At 37.4% G+C, this 12936-nt stretch overlaps 1 protein-coding gene across 1 annotated transcript; it reads left to right on the forward strand.

The window, feature by feature from the left end:
- Window positions 1-403: 403 nt before the first annotated feature.
- Window positions 404-6019, forward strand: LOC121913526 (CMP-N-acetylneuraminate-beta-galactosamide-alpha-2,3-sialyltransferase 1-like). The gene is made up of 7 exons (XM_042436186.1): window positions 404-464; window positions 546-643; window positions 1431-1627; window positions 1859-2026; window positions 2416-2455; window positions 2585-2704; window positions 5852-6019. The coding sequence occupies exons 1-7, from the start codon at window positions 404-406 to the stop codon at window positions 6017-6019; spliced, it is 852 nt and encodes a 283-aa protein (XP_042292120.1).
- Window positions 6020-12936: the final 6917 nt, after the last annotated feature.

Here is a 12936-nt window from a genome sequence, read left to right on the forward strand (position 1 = left end):
TGGAGCTCCAGGTTGTTTTTCTTTCCTTTTGCTAACATTTTATTGGATTTAAACCCTAGCTGAGGACACCTGTAAAGGCTACCAATATCAGCCAACCATTTGACAACAGGTTTATAATGTAAATGACAGGTGTGACAGTACTACAGATATCAGAGGATATTGTGAGCAGACACTTTTGTGTCCTCCAGTTCTTTGTATTCCATACATATATGGTGTACCCTATGAATTTATTTCAATAAAGGGCCTGAGGTTTTAGTTCCACTATTACTGTAGTAAACTAAGTAATTTGTTCTGCTGTAGGCATATTCATGACATTTTTGTCACATTTTTGACTCACCTGTATATTTCACCACTCACTGTATCCACAGATCTGTCCTTCATTCAAGAACGTCACGCTGCCAAGATGCTTTCCACAATCGGAAAAATCTGGGTTGTCGTTACCCTACTGTGTATCACTGCCATTGGTTTGCTTACTAGACCTTCATGGAGTTTATCTGCATTTTATCGGGAGTCAAGTTCTTGTGCCTGTCGCAAATGTTTAACAGACGGTGATCCATGGTTTGGGGAGCTTATCAATGGAGCTCCCAAACCCTTTTTGTCAAGAAAATATGTAACCCCAGAAGGAGCTTTCAACTGGTGGAAGGTAAATGTCAACTTACCTTTATAGACGCAGCACAAATGTTCTGTAGTTTCACTTTTAGTTTTAGAGACAGAAGCGTCAAGGTTGTCCTGACCATAAAAGGAACTTATTTAGTGTAAATTGTTATGTGTTCTGTGTTAGCAAGAGAGAGCTTTTTGATGCATGGGAACACAAAGCACAAGTGAAAATTTATTTAAACATATAATATTATAATAACATTTGGCAACGCACATGGTTACTGGTGGTAATAGCAACCATGGCTTAAAACTACTCTTCTCGTAAATTCTGGGAGCAGCTAACACTCCATGAGTAGTCAGAAATACCACAGTACAACATCTAGTCAGTTTAAAGTACAGCCAAATAAACATGTTGTTTTAAAGAATTCAGTCAGTAATAATTCTAACCACAAACTGACTGATCTGATGTGCACAGTGTGAGTAGTTCCCCACACAACAGCATGACACAGTAAAAAGGAGTTGTTTACCTCTCTGTGTTTCAGTTACAAATGGTGATATGGATTACGTGCTGTATCACCTCCTGAAAATCCCTTGTGTAGTTAGGCAATTTAAATCCAGCACAGGAATACTTTTTTTTTTTTTTTTTTTTACATCATTTAAATACATTAAATGGCTGTTTATTTAAAAGTGTTGACCCTTAATAGTATCAAAAACAGGGTTTGATTTCATGAAAAAAAATTATAACTCTAAATACCACAACTCTGTCATGTGGATCTTGTATGTGATACAATTGTAAACTGATGCTGGAATTACTTTCTTTTTTTTCTTCTCAGCACGTACAGAACGAAGGACGCCCCTACAGTTTCTTCAATACAACAGTGCACAACCTGTTTCAGATTTTTCCACCCACTCCACCTTTTATAGAGTCCAGCCCCAGCCGCTGCATTACTTGTGCTGTGGTGGGGAACTCTGGCAATTTGAAGGGATCACATTATGGAGCTCTGATAGATTATCATGACATCGTAATAAGGTAAATCATCAGACTTAAATGAAATCCCACAGTGTCTTACTAAAAAATTTAAAAAATATTATTGTCACTGTTACAAAATCTAGTTTGAACAATAATGTTGACACTGAGAACAATTCCCATGGAGTGTCACAAAAATAAAAAAAACCTTTAACCTTTAACCTTTAATAGCCATATAATTGTCCTTAAACTACTTGATATTTAATACATATTCCCATGTACTACTGTATTTAGAATGAACCGTGGCCGTACCAAAGGCTATGAAGAAGATGTTGGGACTAAAACAACTCATCATGTGATGTATCCAGAGAGTGCTATTAATTTGGGCAACACCACTCATCTTGTGCTGTTTCCATTCAAGATAAATGATTTGCTGTGGCTCCTCAGAAGCTTCACCCCAAGGTAGATGTGTAATACAAAGCTCCTCTCTGTATCTCTATCTGTTAACATTAAATAGCATCTATCTTTGTGTTCGTATTTGAATGAAAACTCAAGTTGGGTAAAAGTAATTGCAATGCATATTTGTTTGTATAAAATTTTGGATTTTAACAACTGAGGAACATCTATAAGGAAGCTTTAGTTGACAGAGTAGAAAAGTGTTGTTTTGGTTGGCTAATACAGTAACTGACACTAATTTCTTCATTATAGGTTTTGCAATGAGCTCTATGAATTTACTATAAAAGTGCAACATTTTAATCAAATAAACTCATGTTATATAATTATTATCAGTAATACTCGGTACTAATGATTCCTTTCTCATTAAATCTGACGATTAATGTCACCTTCAACAGAGAAAACGGTCCTGTGAAGACAATAGCTAACAAGGATTTGGTGAGTGTTCTAAATGATCTTGCATGAATCTTAAGTCAACCAGTAATAAATGGTATTGTATTGTGCATTCACTGCAGAAAGGAATGGTTCATAAATGTCAGTTTAAGGGCTAAGTCTGATTCATTACAGGTGATGATCCTCAACCCAGGTTTCATGAAATATGTTCATGAAAATTGGCTGGGAAAGAAGGGCAGGTATCCATCCACTGGCTTTATGACTTTGGCTCTCAGCATGCACATGTGTGATGAGGTAGGTTTATTTCCAGTAGTATTGGAGTTTCCTTAGCTGATTGTTAGCCATGTCAATAGCAGATCATTGATTTATCATTAAAAATTTGTAAAATACAAAGTTTTTCCTGAGGGAAAACTTTTTTAAAAGAATTGACATGAATAACTATATAACTATATATATATATATAACTAGTATTTCTGATGACAAATACAAGTACATTGAATGAGTGTTAAATTACATGTTTTATTTTGTCTATGTGTATGAGGATACATGAGCCAATGCTCAAGCGATAAGCGATATGTTACACAATTTGCCAGCAACTTCCTGCTATTCCACTGATGGCAGTTGGCGCTGATAGCAAAGGAAAGCAAGAAGAAGACTGCAAATCAATAAATAAATAATGCAGGTTTCAAAATATTAAAAAGAATAATCTTCACAAATGTTTTATGACAAATTAAATTCAAGATGCAACTAAAACTACTTTGTTACTTTGGTCGGAAAAATGATGGCTGTCATGGATATGATGCAGACGGCAGTTTCTGGTGTTAAAGTCAGAACTGCCAAACAGGTTTTGCATTAGCAGCTTTGTGACTTCTGGCTGTGCTTTTGAGACACGACAGTCATTATTCACATGACGACAACAGGTCCCTTGTCAGTAAAAAGTAAACAGGCCATTTTAAAGGGAAACTTAAGTAATTTTCAACCTGTACCCTATTTCCACATCATTTTGTGTCTAAGTGATTAATGGGGACAACAGTTTTTAGAACTGGTCCAGTATTGAGCGAGAGTACTTCAGCTGGCAGCTGTGAAACGGACTGCAATGTAATCCTTTAGGGCAATTGCGCACGTCAAAGCACTTCCACTAAAAGTGCGTGTTTTTGCCACTGACAGGCTTAGATTTTTTTGTAATATGTGTCTGACATCGAAAGTAACGTTAAACACAGGAACTAGCTGCCTGTAGCAGCATTACAGCTAACATAGGGGCAGCTTGCTGGCTAATCGAACCACCCACATATTCATCCACACATGCTGGTTTGTTTACATCTGAGGCTGTGGATAACTCAGCGTCTGTTCCTGCTAAAGAAGAAAGATTAGTGACTTAATAGATGAATAAAATGGTTCATGTCTGAAAGTTTCCAAATTGCAAGGATTAAATGACCAGATCCACAGTGTGCAGTTTTCATGGATTACTGCTGGACAATAGAGATTTGCATACTGTAATTCATCACAGTTGCATGTTGAAATCGCATTTTTCTTATCGTGTGGGGCTGAACGTTTGGTCCAGCCGGCTTTGCTCTTTTCATCCAGTTGATTCTGTGGAGATGAAACAGTCTCCAGGACGACAATGTTGATAAACGCTGTAATTCCATGTGTAGTAGTTACACAGCTGAGATTACTCATCTGTCAGAGCTCAGTCAGAGCAGTGACTGCAGGAACACCAGGGGCTAAATGCCTAAATGATCAGTACGCACAAAAATCATGCATACGCCATTTCCCACACATAAACTGGTATTTATAAACACGGAATGTGCGGTGAGAATATGCGCACCTCATGCATACTTTAGAACAGGCACACATGTTTTTCCTAAGCAATCTGAGGGTGATGTCATGAGGTGGAGATGAAATATAAGGCGAGAGATGGAAACTTTTAATAAAACATTCTTTGTTTAGGTTGATAACCAGCTACACTGATTGTGTGATTTTTTTTTTTCGCACAAGTTTACACAGGTATTTATAAAATGCTAATCAAAGGCATATTAACACTGATTAATTACTTTTGTGTTTAATTTTATCATTCTTTTATTTACATAGGAGTCAACATTTTATTTTGCCCTTATTATTCTTTTTATTTCATCCTTACTCGTGTCACACCTTGTAAAGTTGGTTTAGATATGAGCACTACAAACTAATCATTGATTACATTTCTGAGATATCACTGCCGACGAATGGTTTACAGTCCATGTGATGAATTAATGATATGGACGGTATAATAAGCCACAGAACCGCGTGTAATGGTCGCTCATAATGAAAGCTATTCCGGCTGTTGGAGAACCTCGCCGGTGCAACACAATCTGTGAAACAGCACTTTCTCTTTCTCGTTTGTTCCATTGACAGCTGTACAGACTGCTGGGGCAGGTGGAGAAGTGATATGCAAATGGCAGGTTCAGGGTGGGTCTTCACCCAGTTAAGGTTAATTGTGGGAATGGAAATGAGGCTTGTGCACGTGTGCCCAGTTCCCCAATGACTGAGATTTATAAAACAGAACCGTGCGTACACATGGCTTTATAAATCTAACAAAAAGAATGTATATGCATATTTCTGGCTTTGTGTGTACACACAGTTTTAGTCATGAATCTACACAAGGTTTTATGCATCTGGCCCCAGCAGTTTCTCTGAGGTAACTGTTACTATACGTCCTCTATTCTGATGGTCCTGTTGCCTTCCTGCCTCCATTCTTTGTTTTTCCTCTTTCAGGTGTTTTATGTACTCTCTGTGTACACTGGCTCAAATAAATACGCTTGGCCAGTCAAAGTGAAATGGCTCACAATCGTCCACGAGATAATTCATCATTGCTCTTAGTTTTATTAGTTTCTTAAGTCTAAGTGAGGTGAATGTGGTTGGGTAGTCTGGTTAGCTGACAAGTTACCCCGGATATAGATCCCTATGTTAGCTGTAATGTTCCTGTGTTTAATGTTACTTTCAATGTGACACACATATTATAATAACAATCTGAGCCTGTCAGTGGCAAAAACAAGCACTTTTAGTGGACATATATGGAATTGCCCTAAAAGATTGCCCACTCGTTTTGCGGCTGCTGGCTGCAGCACTCTGCAGTCCTCCATACTGCACCAATTTTAAAAACTGTTTTCTCCATTAGTCACTCAGACACAAAATGTTGGGAAAATAGGGTCCAGGCTGAGAATGCCTAAGTTCCCCTTTAACGCCCAGCCTTCATTGGAATGAGTCAGAAACTCTCTTCAGATATGACAATTACAATATGACAACAAAATGTTCAAAAGGCAAATTAGTAATGCTGTAGAGTGCAACACCATAACACTAAATTACAGAATATGCTCAAATATAAAGACTGAAAAATGTAAGGAGCATTTATTCAAATTACTAGTAATGGTTGTACACTTTAAGTTATTGTGTCTGTTTTCCCAGGTCAATGTTTTTGGGTTTGGAGCAGACAGAGATGGAAACTGGAACCACTACTTTGAAGTGCTCAGAAACAGAAACTATAGAACTGGACCTCATTCTGGAACACATGAATATGAAGTTATTCAACAACTACATGAGCGCAAGAAAATCCAGTTGTTTAGAGGATGGTAATTTTTGTTTCTCTGTTTGTGTTTGTGTCATTCTCTGTCAGTTGCATTAACATGAGCAGTACCTAGGGCGTTTTAAGAGTTGGTTGGAAAAAAAAGTTTTGCAATTGCTTTGGCTATTTATTATTAGGTGTGCTGGCACCGAAGGTACAGAGCACCTGTTGTGCGTAATTGTGCCTTGATAATGCGCAATATCATTCCGAAGAAACAGATGCTGTCGCCTTCAGCTGGATGTAGAGCTTATAAGAATCAGTCATTAATCTTTAATCGGTCTTCAGAATAAAACTTTATTTGTTAATGTGTCATCACATGTCAGCTGCTTAAAGAAAGTAGAATGAAAGAGGAAAGACCAGGAAAACATGAATAAAGGGGTTTGTGTAATTTCAGAGAAGTTTATAATAGGGGTGTGCCCGAATATAAATACGTTATTAGGCAAAGCACAAATAGTGGATTTTTTATGAATATTTGTTTCATACAAATATTTTAAAGATTTGTTTTTGGGAAGAATAAAAATATGTCAAATACTGAACGCAGGTTGCTTACATCTCAGTCTCTCTCCTCTGCTCCGCTGTTACGTCTATCAGCAGGTCTCAATGAGGGCAGTGACATCCACCTGCTACATGACGAACATTTCCTTTGTTTGGACATCACTCCTGGAGTTGTGAGTGTTCCTCAGAGATAAAGTTGAGCTACTGACACATGCGAAGTGCTCCCAAGGGACTCTTCCTAACCTGTTGTTCTCCTTCTCCTTTCCACAAAGAACACGGTGTGCTGTCTCTGTGTTATGGGTGTATAAATAGGTAGAGGTGTGATGAGGCGATGAGTACAGTTTTAGCTCAGTAGTCAGCGCAGTCGTCTATGATCTGGGAGACTCCAGTTCAAGACCTGGTGAGGGAACCTCCTTCATAGGTAGGTAGGTGGTTTATTCATGAACACCTATTGTAACACTTTAATTTTCTGAAATTAAAAGTGTAACAAAAAAACCCCCAATATTTTCAACCTCTTTCCACTCAACAAATACAGATACAAATACAAATACTGGGCCCTCTGCACATCCCTAGTTTATACAGCTGTGCCTTCACCAAATAAATTGTCCAAAATATTCAAGAACATAAATGGGCTAAGATTTCAACCTGTTCTGAGCAGACCAGCTGAAATTGCAGTGCACTACTCAATTAACATCCACAACCTCAGACGGCAAGTAACTAAACCAAATGACCTCAGTGCATCCCAGGAAAATACCAGTTTCATCAATAGATGGCTACAGTTAGTTGCTTCCTAATTTAATGTATTCGCTGGCAATGAATAATGTTGCTCTTCACCAGTTATTTAGATTAACATTATTTATTTAAAAATTTTTTACTCAATCAGCAAATTAGTTTTATAGAATACATAAAATGTTAATTAAAGCTAGCCAGCAGCTAAGCAAGTTAGAACTAGTGAACTACAACAGATGTATTTAACAGACATTAAGATATTTAAGATTTGGCCTGCATGCAAGTCCAAAATCATTTCAAAGCTGGGATGGTGTGGTACCACAGGGAGGCAAACACAGTGAGGGAAACTGTAGGCCTACTTCTGGTTAAGTAACCTTGGCCTTCATTTTAAAGGTTTCTGTGACTTCTGTCTTTTTTATCTGTGGTTCTTTCTAACTTGACACAGTTTAAACTCTGAATAAAACATGCCAGCGTCAATTCTGTTGGGACTCTACACAGCAATCCAACAGAACCTGCATCAGGATAACTTATGCTGTTGTAGTTAGCTAACTAATGCTACTTTAGCTGCTAGCTAGCCATGCTGTTGGCTATCTTAACTGTTGGGGAGCTTTAATTAAGATTTTATGTATTATCAATAAAACTAAGTTGTTGATTGAGTAATAATAGAATTTCTTGTCTGGTGCATATGCCAAAAAAAGTTTCTAGCTTCCAGGTTTGCTCCCACGTTGTGCGGCACTCTGAATATGCGCAGTGGTGTTTCCCCCGCTGATCCCGCCCGCAAGTTCCTGCTCGGTCTAAAGACTTTACATTGTGATGATGTCACTGATTTTTAAAAACACTTTTCTCAGCTCAAGGAAAGTTTTACAAATATAAAATCTCCATGGATCAAAAATTCACAATAGAAAGAGTCATATTTGACCTTGTTTGCAGTTTGTGGTGTTCTGTCAACAGTTTTACATACATCTCTTTTACAATGGTGGTCGATGGGGAAAATGCTTTTTGGGCTGCAGGGGGATTTTTTGCTGCAATACTGTGACTGACCACTGGGAGGGCTGAGCGGCTGCACCCTATCCAGCTCTTACAATACATTCATGGTCCATCTGCTCTGCATATTGACAAGAGGGACCAGTTGCGCTGCCTTGTGGTCATTTATGGTGAGCTTTGACTTTTGATTTCGTTTGCCCTTTCAGCCTGTGACTCGCTCACTGTGGCGCATGCTTTGGGGGTTGGTTGCACCAGGTTGCCAGCACACCTAAAATTTCTTTATAAATGTTACCTTTTCTAGTTAATTTTATTGTTTATTTATTTACGTGTTGTGTATTTACATTCTGTTAAGAAAAAGCAAATTTTTTTAGAATTTATATAGCTGTATTTACTTTACAAACTACAGAAAATGCAAAATGATAATTTGTTTAATCCACACCGTCAGTCTTTTTTCCAACTCTTAAGCTGAATTTCAGCTCTTAAACTGCACTGAAACTAACTGTGGCCGTCTCCCCATTGGGCTCGCCTCTTTTGTCATTACTACATTTAATCCGCGATTGTCTGTGCGATTATGGGGAAATGCAGTTTGTTAAAGGACACTAAAAACAAATACTGAATAAACAGCGATATTAGATAATTTTCAAAACAATTACCATTCTTTTCTAAACATATGGAGTGAACAACACAACATATTGAGAAAGGCATGATTTCTAGTTACTACAAATGTCAATGTGATTTTAAGTGAGGTTTTCCTACTTCTGAACAGAACCCAGAGGTTCTGGTTTCACCTTGGCTCTCTGAAGTGGTGTTTGTTGTATACTACATGCAATTTTTATTTTACCTGTCTGGCTTTTCTGATGTTTTCATGTTGTACAGTATATGATTGTGGAAAATGTGAATAAAGCTCTGAATAAAACCGACAGACACACACACACACACACACACACACACACACACACACACACACACACACACACACACACACACAAACACACACAAACACAAACACACAAAAAGACTGAGTCCTGTGCAGGTGCACAAAATGAGGACTGTGGACATTGGAAGGTCAGTATGGACAGGAGGAATAATTACAGTGAGAAAAATGTGTTTCAATGTACATATGGATACCTGAGCTTTGTTTTAGGACAGACTTGAAAAACTGTGAATCTATACTTAAATTTTTCTAGAGAATCCCCAAATACATTTTCACATTAATTTATAGAATTCCACTGCCTACTTCATAATGTCTGACAATACACAAACAAAGAGTGATAATGGGTTAAGTTGGGAATCTCAGATAATTTCCTACTTGTTTTTTGTGTGTGTATCCAAGCAGTGCTGTATGATCTAAGCTGGTTTTGTTTATTGGGTTCCTGCGACAATATTGACTTGATTATTGAGAGACTGTTGGGTATGGGGAAGGTTTGGTCAGCAAAGTATGGGGATAGGGGACATGGGTTTTTTTTTAATCTCATCTCCTCTTATAGTAAGCAATAATAAAATAAAAAAAGTTGTGACTGTTGTTTAAGTTCTGTTTGCTCACATGCTACATGTATTTCAACCTCTTTGGCAGCACCCCTGTTAAAGACCAACCATCAAGGCACAGGACGCAGGTTTTGGTGGTTGCAAAAGGTGGGTTTTTATTCACCAAAAAGGTGCAAAATTAACAAATCAATCTTGATTAATAATGAAATCTGGTGCTAAAAGAGGTCTGAACACAACTGAACTCAAATACACTCAATACAGCTCTGAACTGCATGACTGAACTGTATTCAACAGAGACAAAACTGACCTAAGTAATAACACATGAGGGCAACATATATACTGTCTGACCAAACCATTTAATACACATGAGGGTAGGACAAAAGACAACTACTAAATACACTACACACACTACATAGACAGTTTGCTTCTAACTCAGTATTAACCAAGCAAAATCTAAACACAATAACTCTAATGAATTTGATTGGCAAAATTAACTGCAAAAGTACACAAACAAAAGGGTCTCCTATAGGGCTGTGCAATGTGATGATATATATTGTGTGATGAAAGAAAAATGTTAATCATTTCTCGGTTATTTCGTTGTGGAGCAAATCACACTCTTTATGGCAATATTTTTTGTCATTTGAAGTCTGGACGGACAAACTATTTATTCGTTGAATTAAAATGTGCTATATCGGAATAGTTATTGTTATAGGGATATGAAATGACCTATATCGGGATATGAGATTTTGGTCATAATGGCCAGCCCTATTCTCTTGTTTTTGTTGTGTTGCTTATGTAATTATGAAAATTGTAAGTAAATGTTAACCTAAATGAGAGAAACCAGAATCAAAGTGAGGGTGAGTTGACATGATATTACCCACAATCTTAATCTGCTAGTGTCACAACCATCACAACCCCCAAGGGTACCCAAGATATTTCTGAGGTCACCAGTTGATTAAGGAAGAAAATCTGTTACAGAAAATTATCTTTTCTCTTTTTAAAAAAAAAAAAAAAATATGGGATGCTTGCACCTTTAAAAGTCCTTCAAATAACAAATCCAAGAGGGAAAAATCACTGCTCGCAACCAATGCACATGCTAAGGCCATAACCTGTGATGAGGGGGGTCAAAAGTAGACTTAATCTTATTGTCACGAGTCACAAGCCAAAAAGATTTAGAACCGTGATCTAAACCATGCCAGAGACAATTACATACAGTATGTGCTCCCACAATGTGGCTGAGTGCAGCAGCACCAGGAAGGAAGCTGACAGGATTATTTACTGATCTTTTGTTCGCCAAATTTTTCTTTAGAATCCCCTCCAGGAAACACAAAAAATGCTTATAAAAAGGCTTAGAAGAGTGATTTGTGTTTTTCCACAAAAAAATTCAATTTCATTGTTCAAAATTCTTAAAGTTACATCTACTTCTTCCTCATTGAAAAATAATAAAACAAGAAATATTTTTCATTTCAATGGTTTAACTGGACCATGAGGTCCTTTACAAGTCCAAAGTGGAGGTCCTCATTACACCTGTTTAAGCTGAATATTGGACCATGATTTGAGGTGTAATGTCAAAAAATCCTGCTCTTAAATAAATAAATAAATAAATTCTAGTGTCAAAGTCTGCACATACATCATTCTGCACAGTCAAACATCTGAGTTAATATCTGACATGTTTCAATTTTTGAACTGACAGCATTCACAACAGACATTTTTGGGCCTCTGGCTGGACATTTCCCATGGCAGCACATCATGGCCCTGTATAGCCATATGAACACTGATAGGAGACGTTTCCCCCTAGTAGCACTAGTCATGTACCTGTGATGACCCTTGCGGTGTCGCCTGTTGTTTGCTATGTTTGTTGTGCAACTCACCTGGGTGTCTGCTTTGTTTTTGCAGGTGATCATTATCACAACTGGGAATACCTGAGAGTGTAATGATAATGATAATAATGATAATCAGTGTTTCCCATTAATTACCTAGATGGAGGCAGCCTGCCAGGCAGCATTTATGTTTACCAGTGTAACATTAACAATTTAGTTGAATATGAATGTAATTTCAGAGTAGACAGGGTTGGATTTCTACATGGGATTCAAATAAATCTCTAGAAATAATCATGTTGAAGTGTGCTAATCATTATGGGGTGATCTCTGAAATGAGATGATTCAGGGTTAAACCCCTGTCTTGTAAAGATGATGTGCACCTATTAAAGTGTTCTGGACAGACAGATGGTTCAAAAAATCACTTTAGACAGAAGTGATCAGCTGACTTGCTGGCTGCAGCAGTGTCTAAATGCAGATCCACCAATGTTTGCACTACCTTGCAAGCTGAAACAGGATCTAGAGTTGTTTGCCTTGGCTGCCATGACTTTTTGACTGCAGAGAATACCAGTTAATGAGTCGACAAAGCTTAGGACAATTTGATCACTGAAAACTGAGATGTAATGTTTGTTTGTAGTGCCCGTTTGGCTGATGATTCAGCCAATTTGATATAAATGTGTTGGCACAATGTAAATGTATCCCAGAGGTATAGTGTTTTCACTTTCACATATACATGCTCAGGTTCACACTGCCAAGATACAAGCAATGATCTTTTCACTTGGTGTCAGTTTTACCAGTTTTAAGAAAGACTTCCCTGATCAGTGATAACACTAAAGAAGCAGCATTCAAACGTAAATGTTGCTGTCTAATACAGACAGGAATGCAAAGTGAGCAAAGCTGCACTATATTTTATTATGATTTAAGCACATTCTCTATAACTCATCAGTAATAGCGATCTCATGAAGCATACTGTTGATCAAATTGAAGCACAAGGCTGACATCTAGTGGTGAATATACAGTATGTGCTGCAGTTCAACTGAGCATGTTATTCCATGCTGAATCAAATATCATCAAAAAAAAAAAAAAAAAAAAATCAAATATTCAGTTGGTTGCACACATTTTACTTAAGTGAATAAATAAAGGTGTGTTCATTTAAGTCTAAAAACGTCCCACTACTTTTATTGTCTCAAATATGTTTGTTTTCTCAAATACCATGTGTTTATGCTATATCATAACATAGTGAAACATTAGTACCTATAGTATTTTATGGAAACAACAAAAAGCGCATACGATGCCACAACACTGATCAAATCTGTATCCCTGTCAACAATTAAGCGGAACACTAGAGTAACACAGACCGATTATGGTAAAAATAAACTCCTCTTCGTCTCACTAACCTACCTACTCTTGGTGATTGA

This window comes from Thunnus maccoyii, chromosome 15, assembly GCF_910596095.1.
Source record: "Thunnus maccoyii chromosome 15, fThuMac1.1, whole genome shotgun sequence".
Classification (NCBI taxonomy): domain Eukaryota; kingdom Metazoa; phylum Chordata; class Actinopteri; order Scombriformes; family Scombridae; genus Thunnus; species Thunnus maccoyii.

Excerpts from the sequence above, each read along its gene's own strand:
- LOC121913526 (XM_042436186.1), top strand. The coding sequence starts at position 404 with ATGCTTTCCACAATCGGAAAAATCTGGGTTGTCGTTACCCTACTGTGT. Across the intron at positions 644-1,430 it reads GAGCTTTCAACTGGTGGAAG|CACGTACAGAACGAAGGACG; the intron begins GTAAATGTCAAC and ends TTTTCTTCTCAG. Across the intron at positions 2,705-5,851 it reads GCATGCACATGTGTGATGAG|GTCAATGTTTTTGGGTTTGG; the intron begins GTAGGTTTATTT and ends CTGTTTTCCCAG.